At 41.1% G+C, this 19,827-nt stretch overlaps 1 protein-coding gene across 1 annotated transcript in view; it reads right to left on the bottom strand.

Annotated features, from left to right (window-relative positions):
• LOC138789580 (solute carrier family 22 member 6-A-like) overlaps positions 1 to 19,504 on the bottom strand; it is a 38,141-nt gene extending 18,637 nt beyond the window's left edge. The window contains exons 1-8 of the mRNA XM_069968298.1: positions 19,127 to 19,504; positions 12,130 to 12,233; positions 11,887 to 12,041; positions 6,126 to 6,294; positions 3,119 to 3,242; positions 2,156 to 2,271; positions 717 to 931; positions 532 to 640 (exon numbers count right to left, since the gene is read on the bottom strand). Coding sequence (XP_069824399.1) covers positions 532 to 640; positions 717 to 931; positions 2,156 to 2,271; positions 3,119 to 3,242; positions 6,126 to 6,294; positions 11,887 to 12,041; positions 12,130 to 12,233; positions 19,127 to 19,504 — 1,370 coding nt within the window. The remainder of the gene's footprint in view (positions 1 to 531; positions 641 to 716; positions 932 to 2,155; positions 2,272 to 3,118; positions 3,243 to 6,125; positions 6,295 to 11,886; positions 12,042 to 12,129; positions 12,234 to 19,126) is intronic.
• Positions 19,505 to 19,827: the final 323 nt, after the last annotated feature.

Raw genomic sequence — 19,827 nt, 5'->3', positions numbered from 1 at the left:
CTTAAAGAATTGTTCCACTAATTATTCCAAAGCAAGCTGAAGCCGCTCACCGATCTCCTACGGGAATCTGGGTGGTGCACGGGGCTGCTGTCTTGGCAAATAGCCATTCAAGGTGCATAGAAAGACGAATGTCCAGCTCCAAAACTCTGTTCCCATATAATGCTTTGTTGAACATAAAAATCGACACTTCATAGTCCGGTTGCCTAATTATTCCTGGCCACTAAAGTATTTATATACAGGAGCTTGCTTTAATGTGACAGAATATTTGGTGGAACAATTCTTTATTATTACTCTGCAGCAGTTTCTGAAATTTTTCATTCTAAGGAAATTACATTGTCAAAAATAGTTGTGCTGCAAGCAACCAAACTGGTAAAATCTGTGTTACCAGATGTGTGAGCAGATGTGACAGCAGCACCCTCTAGTGGAGGAGCACAATTTGTGCTCCAGATAAATAGACAGGCTACCAGAGTAAGGCTAGCATGTACAGTCTGTATTATTTCATTAGATTACATTCATAGCTGTAATACCCACCTGATGACTGTAGGGTATAACTCTGTGGTGTAAAGAAAGACACAACTGAATGACGCAGCCAAGCATCCCTTTCCAAATACTGCCAAGCTGGTTCTTAATACCTGAAGATCTGAAAAGACAACATTAATAAGACTGCTATGTATAGAGAGATGACTATGGTCAAACTGGTTGAATGGTTTTCTTACCATTTGGAACAAAAATATTTGCCATTATTGCAAGTCCTCCAAGGATGAGGGAAAAGAACTGTGTGACTCTTCGTCCAATGTAGATCATGCCTGTGGTGGAAACGAGTTTGGCTGGAAAATCGACAGCTCCAAAGATGACCTGAATAAGATAGATGCTAACTCCAAATTTTTGAAGGTCCATAGCCAAACCATAATAGGCAAAACTTGTGGAGAACCTGTACAATAGTAAAAGCTTGTGAGCAAAGATATTTTGGGATTATACAAGGTGTACTAAGGAGACATTGGCCTCTATGTCTGCATTGTCTCGCATTTGACAATCCTCACTGTCCCCACAGCGGTGAAACAAACCAGTACCCCCAATGTTTTTCCCTTAAAGCCTACTAGTACTCTTTGATGTATAGAACTGGACTGTTTGCCATCAGTCCTCAAACAGGCATCTCCTTTCTCTTACTTCCCTGGAAAGCACCTATTCCTCTCTGCTATGTCATTACACAATGCTGTCTAGAGCTCTCTGGCTGGTCAGAGAAAAGAGGAAGCCTTGATTTACCTTACAGGTAGAGTGTGGTCCCTCTACATGAGGCAGATTGAATTTACATGAACACAGTCTAAGCTCTCTCATCCTCATTCTGCATAGCACAATCTAAGCCTTGCACCATGTCCTCTGTTCCATAATGGCCAGGCAGAAGACAAATGTTTCTAGGGACGTGTTACATCTAGTGGCTAAGAATTAAGAGCTTTTTCTGGGGTAAGGTGTAATTTTTAGCAGATGCAGTGGTTTAAAAATGATTAGATATCTCAACAGCTGCCAAATTGGAGAGAAGTCATTTTAACATTTAAAGTGATCATTTAACCAGGTACATTAGACATGTCCTGAGTTTGGTGCTCGGCCAAATATCCAATGTTTGTGAAGGCCCCCCAACCCTCCCTTGTCAGAGGAGAGAAGGAGCGGGCATGTTGGATGTCAACTTTGTTCTCAGGGACATAAGCTGCCACCAGAGGTCTCTAGCAATGCCCCCCTCCTTCCATTCGAAATACATGCATGCTCAGCCAGGAGAGATACAGTATGGCTAGCTTTACTTTCTCCACATTACATTGCTTATGCAACACAAGACTACTCTTACGTCACAGCTCAGTACAGGTGAAGCTTTCATGAGACCAGCACCTTTCAGATTATCAGCAACTTAGTCACAGTACAATTGATTATAAATCAACACTTAAAGGCATTTTTATTTCATAAATTTCATAAATTATATCCTAGGCAACTGCCTATTCCACTTACTGGATCTACAGCTCAAGGGTAAATTCTGTAATTGTTTACTGTCGCTACATTATTCCACATACACATATACAGACAGGCTCTCAGTACTTATAGATGATAAACTAAGTAGAAATCCCACATTCATTTATCATGATCCTGACAATGGGTAAATCCTGCTTACCATACAAAGCTCACAGCAAAAGAAATTCTCCGCACATTGCTCGTCCGAACCAAATCCAGAACTGTGTAGGATGAATTGCCACAAGCCATCTCTTTCATCATGTCAGACTTTAGTGACTATTGTGAGAATGAATAAGACTATTAGAAGACATATAAACCTGAAGATCACGTCTGTAATCCTTTATAGAGCTTCACACGGCTAAAACACAAATGCATGTGATAGGTTAGGCTTTTGTTCATTTGTCTCCATTGTTTGCTAGTCGATAATAAAACAGGGTTGCTTAATAGAACAGCCATGATGTTTTGATGGGACGAGAATATTCATGCCAGACCATACTATTTATAAGCCTCATATATGTGTGTGTGTGTGTGTGTGTGTGTGTGTGTGTGTGTGTGTGTGTGTGTGTAATTTAAAGTGAAGTAACACATAGTGGGTGAGTTGCCTGACACTATCCACAAAGAATGACAATGCCATAGTGCCTAAGATGGTGGCTAGGTGCATTTTCATAGAAGAGATTAAAGGCATATGTCACCATAAATGATATATGAAGGTGCATTTTAAATAACCTACAAATAATAAAAAAAATTAGTCAACCCTGTCACAAGGGCCAAGAAAATCATCAACAGGGTGGGAATATTTTACGTACTGTCAGATTATGAAGGAGCAGACATTAGGTGAAAAGCTACCACATGCATAAAATAGCTTAGAACTAGAGATGAGCGAACCTCTAGCATGCTGGAGTCCATCCGAACCCGAACTTTCGGCATTTGATTAGTGGTGGCTGCTGAAGTTGGATAAAGCCCTAAGGCTATGTGGAAAACATGGATTGGCTGTATCCATGTTTTCCAGACAACCTTAGAGCTTTATCCAAGTTCAGCAGTCCCTGCTAATCCAATGCCAAAAGTTCGGGTTCGGATGGACTCGAACCCGAACCAGGTTCGCTCATCTCTACTTAGAACCAACCTCCAGTGTTATCTTCTCAGCCTCTTCTTGCTTTCCATTGTACTTGGCTACTCTTTTCATTTCTGTAACAGCCTTGGAAGGATTACCAGAGAGAACAAGCCATCTGGCAGATTCTGGGAACCACCTAAGAACAAGAAGATCAGACATGGTGTCCATTAATAGTAGTAACATTGCTCTTTTAGGGGGAGATTTATCAAAGGGTGTAAAATTTAGACTGGTGCAAACTGGCCACAGCAACCAATCACAGCTCAGCTTTCCTTTCACCAGAGCTGAAAGCTGAGCTGTGATTGGTTGCTGTGGGCAGTTTGCACCAGTCTAAATTTTACACCCTTTGATAAATCTCCCCCTTGGAAATCTCAACCTTGGAAATGACTCGACATTGTTTTCTGGAGATAAAGGCCAGGCTTCTGCTTTGTTCATGGTTTATATGTGGTGGGATGAAGAAAAAGGCATAAAGCAGTGGCATTCCTATCATAGAGACAGGGGCCCAGCAGATGCAACAACCTAGCTATGGGAGGACACTACCTACAGGGGGAATTAACATGGAGACAAAGGGGGACATTTATCAAGGTTGTGCCCCTGGTGTACACCAGGGAGAAGGCGTAATTATGATACAAATCCATAACTGCTGGAAGCAAGTATAGACTTGTTGCAGGACTGACAGGGTTTACTAAAAGGAGTGTGCCTCTTAGTGAATTCAGCCGAGGGGAAGCAAACAGGGCCAATTTAAAGAGGATGTACCATCAGGTACATCCTCTTTAATCTGAACCCACGGATTGAACGGCGCCGTCACGGGGAAGCCGGTGCTGCGGTCCGTTCTATGCACCGGAACCGGACGGTGCTCAGGCACTAGAGGTAGGCCGGCCCGCCTCCAGTGGGCCCCCTGTATGACGCGGCTTGTAACGTGATATTCCACTCAAACATAATTTCTCATATGTTGCTGCCCATGATGAGACTAGCAAGTCCTTCCATACTTGTTATTATCTGTTCGGTCTCCTTCCCCCAGTTTTGAGATGCTGCTTTCTGCTGAAGATACAAACAACTGTGTACGAGCTTTTCGCTCTGTCTCTCTTTTCTCTCTGTCTAACCCTCCTCCCCCCTCCCTTCTAAAACGGCTGATGTAAACAAGTACAGTATAATTATTGTTATCATTTGTATAATGTATGGATCGTTTTATTACATTTGTCCTGTTGGCCAAATTACCTTGGATTTTTACCAATCCTAAAGTTATGGTGAATCCTTGCAATATGCCATCACTTTATGAGATGTGAATACCTTTCTAATAGCAACATATTTTGTATTGAACTTAGCCTTCACTGAACAATACATAGGAAAAGCAGCGCTTATTAGCAGATATTGCATTGGACTATATTACTGTTTAATCATCAAATAGACAGTGACATTTATGTCTTTGTGCATCCGATGTTTCTCTCTACATTATCTGTATTATGGTGATAAAACGCGTTTACCGTTTAAGGTGATAACATTTCACATCAAGGTATTCATTTTGCCTGAAGAGAAACAATGCACGTTCATTTGAAAATATTTTCTTTGATGTGCAAAGAGCAAGCGGAGCAGAATACAGCTGGGCTTTTTGTAGAGCAGGCCTCATTTGCGTGTGTTCTTTCTCTTAGGCGGCACAAAAGCTTCTATAAAGTGATGTGTTTGCGTAAATCTGGGAGAACAGTTTTGCTTGTTGCCAAATCTATCTTTTTTACTTAAAATGATTAGCAGGATTTTTTTTATTTTTTACGTTTTTGCTAGCAGGGTTTCTTTTATGAACATCAATGGGTCGTGATGATGTTTTTATTGCTACACAGAATTCCTTTCTTTTAAATATTGAAACATTAAAGTTAAGCTCCTGCAAATACAATGTCCTTATTAAAATGTTTACACATAACCCCTTGAAAATCTAAATATTTATGATGTTCTTTAGCCTATACATCCTACTCCAAATGTGGAGCTGAGAGAAATGGAGCTTGTTGTTGTTTTTTTTTTGTTTTTTGTTTTTTTTTTTTGGGGGGGGGGGGGATATTCTGAAAATGATCTACTGGCTGAAAACAGCATTATAAAAAAAATTATGTGTGTTTTAAACATACATACATTCAGAATGGGTAGAGAGGAGAAAGCTGCTGCCAGACTCTAGTGGTGGCTTATGTACCTGAGAGCAAAATGATCAGGCAATTGAAATGCTACCCTCCCCCTCCTCTCCCCCCAAATCTGCCATTGGAATTGGAAGGCTGCTATACACATTAGATGGTTGACCGGTCCATACAAAATCATTGGGTTTAGCCAACAGATTTCTAATGTTAAAGAGAATGTACCATCAGTACATTTAGGATACAAACGCACACACCATACACTCAGCATATTTTCTGCTGCGATACGCAGCAGATACGCAGCAGGTACACAGCAGATTAGATCTAAATAACTAAACACAGCATCAAATCTGCTGCGTATACGGTGTGTGTGTTTGTACCCTTACTTTAAGTTTTACATGAATAGAATGAATAGAGAATAACTTTGGATCTTGGGATAACCCCTTTAAGGCATCATACATATGACAGCTGCACGGGCTTCAATACACCAAGGCACAGTGTGTCACTGAGTGCAGCTCTGTAGGGCATGGTGCTATTGGCCCATAATATGGCCTCTCATCTGGCATGGCATGATTTTTATTGAATCCAACAGAAAATCTGAATTCATATGAAATCAAAAGAATAAAAATGTGTGGTATAATCCAATTAAATTGTATGGATCTGTGTAATTGTAGAAATATATCATATAACCGTGTGCAATAGCCTAAAGTTTCGATTACCAATTTCACAAAAAAAGATCTTTTTATAGCAACATTAACAATCCTCCTAATAAACAACTGGCAAGTTAAAGTAGATTTACAACTTGTCATTCTGTGCCATCAATTTAGAGTTAGTTACGTTCTGTTATTCAAAGACTTTTCTTTTAGAATGTTTTTCTATACAATTTTGCGGATATCCATATTACTCACCAGGAATAGAGAAAGAATATAAAAAATGGAACAGACACAGTAAGTTGTAACCATCGCCAATCTCGTATGCCGTATGCTAAACCTGCCAAGACAAGCTGCCCTACTGTGTAGGAGTATCCTGCCAAGGTGCCCGTGATAGTACGAACTTTGGTTGGGACCCATTCTACAACTGTAAAGACAAAATGTTACAAGAAAAACAATGAACACAATAGAGAACAAGGATCAACAATCCTAAAAAGTTGCCAGGGCTGTAGTGTTCCAGGGATCTCCCATCATGTAAACTGAATATATTATACAATATTATAGACTCATTAGCCTTACAACTACATTAAAAATCTACAAAAGACCTAATCTTGGTAAGAATCATTTTTATTTCATTATGCCAGATTACACAGAGCAGCTTCAAAGCTATAGTTACAGGCAAACGGGTGAAATTCTTTATTTTTGCATTTTTTATATAGTCACATCTGCATTATTAATATTGAACCATTGATTTAAATCAATGTGATATAAATGATATATATGCTCCTTTTGTTATGCTCCCTGGAAGCATAAACTCCACAAAAACTCACTAAACTAATTGCAGTAGATATAGATTATATTATCGCCTAAAGATACGGTAGTGATATGGAATGGCAACATAAAACCTGTATAGCTGTGTAATTTACGACGTGTGGGAGTCATTGACACTGGTGTATAGATAAACATGGTATAAAATCATAAAGTATTAGCTGACATAGAGCTTTAACATTGTGCCTGGTATTATGGGAAGTGAGAATATTGCAACTTGCTAGATATTTATGTTCTGCTACAGAAATGACAGAAGGAATAGCAAAGGATCAGCACAACTAAATAGGAAAACATTCAGAATTGCTATTTAATATGGTAATAAAGTATATACTTAAAACAGATGTGTCAGTATAGCAATACTCAACAGGTAGTAACCAATGGGGAACTTTACAATCTCAATGTAAGACTTACAATGTAAGTCTTCTTCTCAGAAGATGTATTTTCCATGAATAACTAGGAAATGTTTAACCTTTAATGTTTAATACCTAGACTTAAAGTAACTTTGTTCCACTGGGGTCAGTTCCTGTGACCTCTAGGTAACTGCCCTGCATGTTTTAGAGAGGTTCCTGGCATGGACAAGAGGATCCTTCTGTGGCTACTCTCCTCCTTGGTACTTCTTAGCACTGCATAGTTGCTGTGGCTGGCATAACAGAAATCTGCAGCTTGCTTGCTCACACACCGACTAGAATCAACTAGACTCAAGACTAACTCCTCTCACCAGGAACTAACTCCTTCCTACCGGGGCTTAACCAAACCTTCCTGTGATTGGTGGGAGCTGTGTGTGCAAAAGAGAAAAGATAGAGGATAGGACAGAAACTGGAGGGAAAGCACCTACACCTGAAAGTGGATAGGACAACACATGTAACAGAAAACAGGTAACCCTTCAGCTGCACACAAGAAACAACAAGCACCTAGTGGGGAAAACACTAACTGCAGTGGACACTTTATCCTCATCTGTGTGAACCCGAGGGAGTTACCTTACTCAGGGAAACTTAAAGGTAAACTAACAGCAGGTGAGAAGGCTTTAACCTGTTGTTATGTTCCCATATGGAAGGGGACACAACTTCATTTAAATACACTACCGTTCAAAAGTTTGGGGTCACATTGAAATGTCCTTATTTTTTAAGGAAAAGCACTGTACTTTTCAATGAAGATAAATTAGTCCTAACTTTAAACAAATACACTCTATACATTGCTAATGTGGTAAATGACTATTCTAGCTGTAAATGTCTGGTTTTTGGTGCAATATCTTCATAGGTGGATAGAGGCCCATTTCCAGCAACTATCACTCCAGTGTTCTAATGGTACAATGTGTTTGCTCATTGGCTCAGAAGGCTAATTGATGATTAGAAAACCCTTGTGCAATCATGTTCACACATCTGAAAACAGTCTAGCTCGTTACAGAAGCTACAAAACTGACCTTCCTTTGAGCAGATTGTGTTTCTGGAGCATCACATTTGTGGGGTCAATTAAACGCTCAAAATGGCCACAAAAAGAGAACTTTCATCTGAAACTCGACAGTCTATTTTTGTTCTTAGAAATGAAGGCTATTCCATGCGAGAAATTGCTAAGAAATTAAAAATTTCCTACAACGGTGTGTACTACTCCCTTCAGAGGACAGCACAAACAGGCTCTAACCAGAGTAGAAAAAGAAGTGGGAGGCCGTGTTGCACAACTAAGCAAGAAGATAAGCACATTAGAGTCTCTAGTTTGAGAAACAGACGCCTCACAGGTCCCCCACTGGCATCTTCATTAAATAGTACCCGCAAAACACCAGTGTCAACATCTGCAGTGAAGAGGCGGCTGCTGGATTTTGGGCTTCAGGGCAGAGTGGCAAAGAAAAAGCCATATCTGAGACTGGCCAATAAAAGAAAAAGATTAAGATGGGCAAAAGAACACAGACATTGGACAGAGGAAGACTGGAAAAAAGTGTTGTGGACGGATGAATCCAAGTTTGAGGTGTTTGGATCACAAAGAAGAACGTTTGTGAGACACAGAACAAATGAAAAGATGCTGGAAGAATGCCTGGCGCCATCTGTTAAGCATGGTGGAGGTAATGTGATGGTCTGGTGCTGGTAAGGTGGAAGATTTGTACAGGGTAAAAAGGATCCTGAATAAGGAAGGCTATCACTCAATTTTGCAACGCCATGCCATACCCAGTGGACAGCGCGTGATTGGAGCCAATTTCATCCTACAACAGGACAATGACCCTAAACACACCTCCAAATTGTGCAAGAACTATTTACAGCAGAAGCAGGCAGCTGGTATTCTATCGGTAATGGAGTGGCCAGCGCAGTCACCAGATCTGAACCCCATTGAGCTGTTGTGGGAGCAGCTTGACCGTATGGTACGCCAGAAGTGCCCATCCAACCAATCCAACTTGTGGGAGCTGCTTCTAGAAGCGTGGGGTGCAATTTCTCCAGCTTACCTCAACAGATTAATAGCTAGAATGCCAAAGGTGTGCAATGCTGTAATTGCTGCAAAAGGAGGATTCTTTGACGAAAGCAAAGTTTGATGTAAAAACAATGTTATTTCAAATACAAATCATTATTTCTAACCTTGTCAATGTCTTTACTCTATTTTCTATTCATTTCACAACGTATGGTGGTGAGTAAGTGTGACTTTTCATGAAAAACACAAAATTGTTTGGGTGACCCCAAACTTTTGAACGGTAGTGTATGTAAACATAACAGCAGATTAGAGTCTTCTAACCTGCTTGTAGTTTCCCTTTAAGCCTCAGGCAGGGTGTAATAGCAGATCAGTAAGGTGGTATTATTGCATTATTACTGCAGTGTACTGTAAAAGCAACTGCATAGTCAAGTTTTCTGGATGGGCTAGAAATATAAATAAAAAAAAACTTTATAAAATGTAAAAAATCTTTACTTTTAGTAAATATTAAAAATTCTAAATCTTCCCTCTGTTCCTAATTATCATATAAAAACTATGAAAACTTGAATTGGTATTGGTATTCTTGGTATTGCCACACACAGAAATGTCTCAAATACTAAAAATTTTTTGCTCCCCCGATGAATAAAAAGTAAGAATTAAAAAACTGGTCAGAACTGCCAATAATATCAAATGGTGGCTGCAAAACATAACCATCACATAGCTCTGTAGGCAGTAAAATAAAAAAAGCTATGGTGCCAGAACATGCTGATGCAAAGCAAGATAAATAAAATATATAGGAAAATATAATAAAAATAATATAAGTAGAACTAGCAATCTCTAAAAATAAAACCCAAAATAAAAAGTTATATTGCATCTTTTTCCATTCCACCAAAGAAATAGTATACAGTATATATTTTTTGCATCTTATTGCATTACATGAAACTCATCCTGCTAAAAAATAAACCCACATTGGGCTATGTTGACAGGAAAGTGAAAAGAGTTAGAAAGTAAGGATGTAAAAAAATCTAATAAAAAAATTAGCTGGGGTTAAAAGGTGAATGGTTAAATCCGGGAATTTGGATAATGAATCATCTGACACCTTGATCCCTTCGTATATTACACAGGAAACAGCCTGAAATACAGAAATGATCATTTATTCCTCAGTTTTTTCCCATTTATTGTGTCTTTTAGCATTTTTTTTTATTTGATTCTGTTCTATGCACAACCAATAATGTAGGAAATAGAAGGTGGACATCAGTTGAACAACAAGGCTGCGCAGCCTCCTCTGTCGATAAAGGACACCACTTGATTTCTCATGGGTGCCAGATGCGGTAAAGCAGATAAATGGATCATTCTTCTATTATTTCAGTTTATCTGAGTGCATCAAAAGTCTGCGTTCTCGGAAATGATCACTGGTAGCTGCAGATTTCCAGTGCTAGCCTCTTAGATGGCTTCAGGGAAACCATGAAACCCGAATAACATTTGCATCCTATCTGCTATTTCATTGCAAAGTCTCAGAAGCATGGTGACACTGATGGAGTCTGTCACTGCAGTGTTTTCTCTTGTCATAAGAATACTTGTTCATAAACTTCATGTGAATGGCCTCCCACAACGTCTTTGTTACATGAAAAAATACGTCTTTTGATAAAGACAGACGTTTTTAAGGATCTTTATAAATGTCCGTCTGTATTAAAAGATAGATTTTTTTCACTTAAAAACCTCTATTAAAAAATAAGCTCAGGTTTTCCAGTACTTACCAGATTCTGTATATCCAGCAGGAAGTGGTAAATTTTTTTCAGTCTGACACAGTGGTCTCTGCTCCCACCTCTGTCTGTGACAGGAACTGTCCAGAGCATGAGAGATTTTCTATAGGGATATGCTACTGCTCTGGATGATTCTTGACAATGGACAGAGGTGGCAGCAGGGAGCACTGTGTCAAAATGCAATGCAAGAATTGAGTTTGTTTCTTGTTTTTTAAATAGAAGTAATTTACAAATCTGTATTACTTTCTGTGACTAGTTAGTTTAAAAAAAAACCCAACGAAAAACATTTTCATTGCTTTTCTGTAGGTAGAGCACTTGAATCCTTTTCCATAAGACAGCAGTTATTTCATCAGACATGTCAAAAGTTACTGATCGCATCAGGTCTCACTGCTGAGACCTGCTGCAATCCAGAGCATTTGGAGAGCACGGCTATGCACTTCACTCCTCGGACAAAGATCTCACTCTTTTGCTTCATAGATTATAATGACCCGAAAAAGTCATATTTGATTAATAGCAGGGGAGAAACACACCCTGCTGCACTCTCCCCTGGCTGTATCACAGTGGGTCTCAGCAGTAAGACCTGATGCGATCAATCATTTTTGACATGTCTGATAACATGGCAAAAGTCATTACAAATGATAGCAACTGTGGGGTGCTCTTTTCTGTGAATTGCATAATCCAATATCTAATTCAAGAAAAAAAGTTGATGAGGCACTCACCACATTGTGACAGTTTTTTATTGATGCTTCATTGTGCGAGATACATTTCGTGAGTTGCAGTTGATGACGAGGCCAAACACCTAATTCATAATTAGGTGCTTGGCGTTCTCGTCGGCCCACAAAATGTAACTTGCACTGTGAAGCATCAATAAACTGTCACAATGTGGTGAGTGCCTTTTCAACTTCTTTCCCTTGAATGTATTATCAATAATAAATACAATCCCACTCACATTCTCTTATTTTAGTCATATTTAGGCCCATTGTTTTTCCAAGGAGAATTATCTAAAAAATCCCCAAATCTTTCAAACACACTTTACATACTTAATGCCGTAGTGTTGAGTCCTATTCCAGATAGAGCCATTCCCCCAAGGAAGCGGAACACACAATAGGATAGATAATTTGGAGAAAAGGCTGTGCAGATCCCGCTGACAGACATCTGTAAGTAAGACCAGATCAACAATGCTCTTCGTCCATACCTAGGAAAGTTTGTGATTTTATATGATTGCAGTGTTCTATGTAAAACAAGAGTATACAACAAAGTATATATGATAATGTATCTCTCACTTGTCTGAAAGTCCTCCAAGGATGATGGCTCCTACCAAGACACCAGCCATGTATAGTGATTGAGCCAGCTGTCTTCTGTTTTTGTTTCCACATACCAAATCCCACTAAAAAAGCAATGGTGTATACATTTACTCCATATTAATTGTTTTTTTTTTTTTAAACAAAATGTGTACAGTGTTGTCTTTAATGGTCACTGTCATTTAAAACAACGTCCCTACATGTCATACCCTTTGTCATCCTTTACATATTTGATAGCTACCCACTAATTTCTTCCCACCCATAAAGGTCTGCAACTGTGCCTGTTTTTCCTACTTTTTTATGCACTTCTATGTCCACAAAGCTGCCTCCTGAATGTAATCTCGCCTCCCCAACTATAGCTTGTCGTCCACATTATCATCAGCTACAGCAGCAGTAGTTTAGTACTTTGTGTAGCCCTCCTTGCTGTGCTGTTATTATTTCTTTGATACAAAGGTATTAACTCACTTTTAGGGTATGTTTACACACTGAATAAATTCAGAAACCTACAGCCGTATTGGTCATTGTTCTCAACGGCCGTAGGTTTCAGAATTCATTGATTTCTACTGATTTCAATAGAACAATGGTCGTTGTCGTGCACACAGTGCATCAACTACAGCCATTGTTCACTGCGGCCATACAAAATAACGAACATGTCTATTTTTTTATGCCCTTTGTTCGCAAAAAATGGCCATAGAAAATAGACTGTTCACACACTGCCAGCCACAGTGTGAACAGTCTATTTGATTTTCATTCACGCCCATATGGCCAACAGACTTCTATGGGTGGAAAATAATGTTCCTATGGACTATAATGAATTATAGGCCAGAAGGAACACGTAATACAGCGGAAGTTGTTTGACACTCAAAATAACGGCCATATCAAACGGCCTATGTATTACATTGTGTGAACATTGCATTGTGTGAACATTAAGCTCTCATGGGCAAATATAAATATACAGTAGACCAACCAGTAGAATGAACGGCTGCTCACTCTTGTCCCTGTTGTTTCTGAGACCTGGACAGCCACATAGACTTGCATTACGAGTCCATCCAGGTAATGTGACACATAGTCAGGAGTAAGCGGTCTAAGCGTGTACCTTAGACCTTGACTGAACAAAACTTTTTATATGTCTCTCTGACATATCAAAAGATTTTGTTAATGACATTTTGTTAATGAAAATAAATTTCCTGCATGACATATAGGAGCTGATAAGTATAGGAAGAGATATTTTAATAGAAGTAAAATACAAATCTATATAACTTTCTGATATCATTTGATTTGAAAGAAAAAGATTTTTGCTGGACAACACCTTTAAGCACATATAACCCATAGTTATATCTAAGTAAACACTGTAGGTAGTCCTTTCCAGTTTTAGGCTCGGTTCACACGTTGTAAGAGTGCGGCTGTATTTGCGGCTGTAATTGTGCGGCGGTATTTTTGGTGGTTCGTGTGTATGCTTGGAAGTATAGGATATGCGGCTGCACAGTGCACACTATGTATGAATCTACGGCCCTATCGTAAACGGACCCGTAAAAAATGAACAAGACCATTGTTTGCGGCTGAATATGCGGCCGTGGATTGACAGGCGGTCCGTACGGAGTACTTCAAAAATAGCCGGCAATGATGCCGAATGCCGATGCCTCTAATAGTTAATATATTAAATTAATCAAACACATTTTCTTTGTAATCAAGACACTTTCGTTGATCAATAATTTATTTCTAACGAATCCATCATTTTGCAATTAAATATACTGTTAAAAAAAATAGATATATAAATAAATGTATATTTATCTATATATTTATTTTTTGACAGTATATTGAATTGCACAATGATGGATTCGTTAGAAATAAATTATTGACCAACGAAACTGAATTTATTTCAACGAAAATGTGTTTTTTTAATTAAATATTAATTAGTACAGGAAGCTCTATAAGCCGTTAATTCATATGCCGGCAATAGAGCTTTCTGTACTAATCATCACTTTACTTTAATGAAAACATCAAATGTTTCTTCTAATTATGTTATCACAATAGCATTATTAGAAGAAACATTTAGAATTATATGTGCGCTCAGCTGATTGGCTGTTCGGCTGAGCGCACATATAATGAGCCGGTCCGCAGTACAGTGACTTCATTGTGCTGCGGACCAGCGAAGAGGACACATCGGGGTGAGTATAGAGCTCTCCCCACCCCCTCCCCGGCACTGCACCCCTCCCAGCAAGGAAGGGGGGTCACTTAACCCCTTCCTTGCTGGGATGGGTGCAGTCTGACATCAGTCTGGCCCCCAGGGGGTTAAGGGGGATGCAATACATCCTCCCTTAACCCCTTGGGGGCCAGACTGTAAGCAGCGATCTGTAAAGATGCTGCATACTGTAAGGAGCACAACACCGCTCACAATGATGGGTGTTGTGCTCCTGTTTGTGTGTTTTTTGTGTGTTTCTCCCTTTTTGTTTTTCAGATATCGGTATCCTGGGGATTACGTCGGATTCCATGGACTACGTCGATGACCAGCGTTTTTTTAATGTTTTTTTTAATAAAATGGTCAATGAGGGGTGTGGGGGTGTTTTTATTTGAATAAAAAAATTTGTAAACTTGTGTCTTGTCTTTATTTCTTTACTTTATAGACTTAGTAGTGGAAGCCGTCTAATAGACGGAATCCATTACTAAGTTGGGGCCTAGTGTTAGCCGGTATAAAATGGCTAACACTAACCCCCTATTATTACCCCAGTACCCAATGCCACCAGGGGTACTGGGAAGAGCCGGGTGCCAGTGGTCCCGGAGCGTCAAAATTGGCGCTCCTGGACCGGGCGGCAGCAGGCTGGTAAGATTTAGGCTGGGGAGGGCCTAAACCAATGGCTCTTCCCACCCTGGTGTTACCAGGCTGCTGTCGCTTGGTTTTTAACCCGGCTGGTTATAAAAATAGGGGGGACCCTATGCGTTTTTTTTTTTAAATAAATAAATAATTAAAAAAAAATGCATAGGGTCCCCCCTATTTTTATAACCAGCCGGGTTAAAAACCAAACGACAGCAGCCTGGTAACACCAGGGTGGGAAGAGCCATTGGTTTAGGCCCTCCCCAGCCTAAATCTTACCAGCCTGCTGCCGCCCGGTCCAGGAGCGCCAATTTTGACGCTCCGGGACCACTGGCACCCGGCTCTTCCCAGTACCCCTGGTGGCATTGGGTACTGGGGTAATAATAGGGGGTTAGTGTTAGCCATTTTATACCGGCTAACACTAGGCCCCAACTTAGTAATGGATTCCGTCTATTAGACGGCTTCCACTACTAAGTCTATAAAGTAAAGAAATAAAGACAAGACACAAGTTTACAAATTTTTTTATTCAAATAAAAACACCCCCACACCCCTCATTGACCATTTTATTAAAAAAAACATTAAAAAAACGCTGGTCATCGACGTAGTCCATGGAATCCGACGTAATCCCCAGGATACCGACATCTGAAAAACAAAAAGGGAGAAACACACAAAAAACACACAAACAGGAGCACAACACCCATCATTGTGAGCGGTGTTGTGCACCTTACAGTATGCAGCATCTTTACAGATCGCTGCTTACAGTCTGACCCCCAAGGGGTTAAGGGAGGATGTATTGCATCCCCCTTAACCCCCTGGGGGCCAGACTGATGTCAGTCTGCACCCATCCCAGCAAGGAAGGGGTTAAGTGACCCCCCCTTCCTTGCTGGGAGGGGTGCAGTGCTGGGGAGGGGGTGGGGAGAGCTTTATACTCACCCCGATGTGTCCTCTTCGCTGGTCCGCAGCACAATGAAGTCACTGTACTGCGGACCGGCTCTTTATATGTGCGCTCAGCCGAACAGCCAATCAGCTGAGCGCACATATAATTCTAAATGTTTCTTCTAATAATGCTATTGTGATAACATAATTAGAAGAAACATTTGATGTTTTCATTAAAGTTAAATGATGATTAGTACAGAATGCTCTATTGCCGGCATATGAATTAACGGCTTATGGAGTTTCCTGTACTAATTAATATTTAATTAAGAAAACACATTTTCGTTTAAATAAATTCAGTTTCTTTGGTCAATAATTTAATTCTAACGAATCCATCATTGTGCAATTAAATATACTGTCAAAAAATAAATATATATATAAATATACATTTATTTATATATATATTTATTTTAACAGTATATTTAATTGCAAAATGATGGAATCGTTTACATTTAATTATTGAACAATAAAAGGGACTTTATTAGACAGAAAATGTGTTTTATTAATTCAATATATTAACCATGAGACACATCGGCTATAGTGCAGAGGATCGCAAACCCCGGTAATAGCAATTCATGTAAACTGTGTTCCCTGCTTTCCCAGATGCATCCAGAGGTGTTTGCATCACTTTCTTAACATTTTATTTGTTATTTTTAGTTGAACCAGATTTCCAAGTAAATGACCGTATGTTTTGAGCCGCATGTCTATTTTTTCCCACGGCCGGAGTTTCACCCCGCACATTTACAGCCGCATAAAAAATACAGCCGCACAGTTACAGCGTGTGAACCCAGCCTTAGGCTACGTTCACACACCGTTAAAGACCGGCCGTTCCGTGACCCCGGCCGGGTCACGGAACGGCCGGTCTTTGGCCGGATCATCTCGGCCTGTACTTAAGTACCGGCCGGGTGATCTTTCTGGCCACGGAGCTCTGATGCGGGCGCATCAGCGTGCGCCGGCATCAAAGCTTGCCATAGCCGCTCGCTTCACTGTGTGAACTGACAGGTCTTTCTGCGGCCAGAATTCACTGAATTCCGGCCGCAGAAAACTGACCTGTCTTTTTTTTCTGGTGCCGTATGGGATCCCGGTCGGAGCGTATACGATGTGTGTACGCTCCGGCCGGGATCCCATTGCACATAAGGCTTTGACACACCGCAAAACTACGGCCGTAGTTCTGCGGCGAGAACTACGGCCGTAGTTTTACGTTGTGTGAACATAGCCTAAAGATGGGCATACACAAAGGATCAATAAATGAAGCAGAATGGGCCAACCATTTAATGTGTACGATGACCTCCTAACACCTCACTGATGCAGATGTTCATGGAGAAAATATTAAGGCTTGTTGGATTTCAAAACACCATTTTGTTCTCGGGGACAAAACCCACTGCCAGAGGCATATGTGGCTAAGCAAAGTATACAGGTGCATGGGGGATTAAAAGATATAACAGTCAACAAAATGTGCGTTTGGACAACAGATATCTAAATTGTATGGCCATCTTTACTCAGAATCCATGAAGTGATAACTGTTGTTTGCTAAAGCATTATCTATGTCTTATTAGGTGAGCAAATAAGCTTTCAGAACTGACAGGAAGAGAGCAAGTTGATCACTGAGGAATTTCTGTCTCTGACTTTTGATCCCACTTAGCAATTTTTTTTCCTGCTAGTTAGGCCTAAGTACAGCAATATACAATACTTCTAAACATACATGAGGTGCAATGCACAGATATGTCATTTATTATCCAGGTTTGTATGACCATTTTAAGCTTACTATAGATAAGATTAGATAAGGTGAAACCCTCCCACCGTGTTTCCTCGTGTCTCACCTCTCTCCCTTCCGTGCCACTCACCCCTCTCCCTCCTGTACCGCTCACCAGTCTCCTTTCCATGCCCCTCACCACTCTCCCATGCCGCTCACCACTTCCTCTCCAGTGCCGCTCACCACTTTTCCTCCCGTGCCGCTAACTACTCTCCCTCCCGTGCCGCTCATCAGTCTCCCTCCTGTGCCACTCACCCTTTACCCTCCCGTGCTGCTCACCCCTCTCCCTCCCATGCCACTGACCACTCTCCCTTCCGTACCACTCACCAGTCTCCTTCCCATGCCCCTCACCACTCTTCCTCCCGTGCCGCCAACTACTCTCCCTCCCGTGCCGCTCACCACTCTCCCTCCCGTGCCGCTCATTAGTTTCCCTCCTGTGCCACTCACCTTTCACCCTCCCGTGCTGCTCACCCCTCTCCCTCCCATGCCACTGACCACTCTCCCTTCCGTACTGCTCACCAATCTCCCTCCCATGCCGCTCACCCCTCACCCTCCCTTGCCGCTCACCACTCTCCCTCCCATGCCGTTCACCACTCTCCCTCCATGCAGCTTACCCCTCACCCTCCCATGCTGCTCACCCCTCCCGTGCCGCTCACCACTCTCCCTCCCGTGCAGCTTACCCCTCACCCTCCCGTGCTGCTCACCACTCTCCCTCCCGTGTCGCTCACCCATCTTCCTCCCCGTACCACTCACCACTCTCCCTCCCGTGAAGCTCACCCCTCACCCTCCTGTGCTGCTCACCACTCTCCCTTCCGTGCCGCTCACCACTCTCCTTCCCATGCCGCTCACCACTCTCCTTCCCATGCCGCTCACCCCTCACCCTTTTGTGCCGCTCACCACTCTCCCTCCCGTGCTGCTCATCTGTCTCCCTCCCCGTGCCGCTCACCCGTCTCCCTCCCCGTGCCACTCACCCCTCTCCCTCCCCATGCCGCTCATCAATCTCCCTCCTTATGCTTGTCTGGTGCTGCTCCCAAAAAAAGGCATCCCCAAAAAATAGGACAGAGTGCCTCTTTGGGAACAAAAATTTGTGTAAGGCACTGTCTTATTTTCGGGGAAACACTGTAGTAAGTACTAAGTTCCATTTATGTTCTATATTTTGAAGTGTTGCTCCATCAAAGTTAAAGGTTCCCCATGTTCTAGTTTCCTAATTACAGAATAAAAATCCCTTCATCATGAAGACCTATATGGGGCTACAAAATGTCACACTTTCTTGGGTGTTCAAGATGTTTCATGTTATAGTCACTTTCTTTCCTCCACACAGCCGGCATGATGAACAGATTATCCTAGTTCAAACGGAAGACTAGTAGTACCATAGTTTTTACCGTAGCATTTGGCCTATTGATGTGGATGTAGGGGGTTGTCCACACATTATAGTATTCTGTAGTCACTGTTTCTTCAGATTTCATATTACATAAACTTACCTCAGTGATGATAGTTGAGGTAAATTCTTCTCTGTCATATTCATAACCCATCGTACAAGATCTTGTTTCTACATCTGTACCGTTATGGGATGTCATATTGGAACCCGTTGGTGTCCACTGTATTTCAACAAATTCCCGGCACGAATCTGGCATCCCTTTTTCATCCAATGGGCTAAACGAGCCCACCCAGCCCTCACTGGTGCTGTTAAGTATCCCTGTATCATTTATTTTACACCAGTGATCTGGAATTGCGGCACTGAAATTTTGCAGAAGGTTATGACTTGCCATTAGTAATATGGGAAAACACAGCAAAAAAACCTGTGTTATCTGGAAGCGTCCCATTCCTCCTGTTCTCTCCAACAGCTCAGCAAACCCCATGACGGATAACTCAAGTTGACCTTTCTATCCACGTTCACCGGCCAAATATGGAAGCAGATTGTTTTCTTAAAGTAGATAAGTTGTTTTGATACGGAAATTCAAATTCAATAAGAAACGTTTCCACAACATAACAGAGAACAATTCCACAAGAAATTTCTGTGTTCTGTATCTGGTTTTTGTGAACAACTCATGCCAAGATTTCCAAAGGCATTCTTAACCAGGATTAGAATACAATCCCCCGTTCTTGCTCAGAATTATGTTCTTTAGTCTTTGAGTATTGAAAACCCTTGTGAAAACTTTAGGTAATTACTGCTGCTTCATTA

The sequence above is a fragment of the Dendropsophus ebraccatus genome, chromosome 4 (genome assembly GCF_027789765.1).
Source record: "Dendropsophus ebraccatus isolate aDenEbr1 chromosome 4, aDenEbr1.pat, whole genome shotgun sequence".
NCBI lineage: Eukaryota > Metazoa > Chordata > Amphibia > Anura > Hylidae > Dendropsophus > Dendropsophus ebraccatus.
The sequence above is the reverse complement of the archived record's forward strand: the minus strand, read 5'-3'. Positions and strand labels throughout refer to the sequence as shown.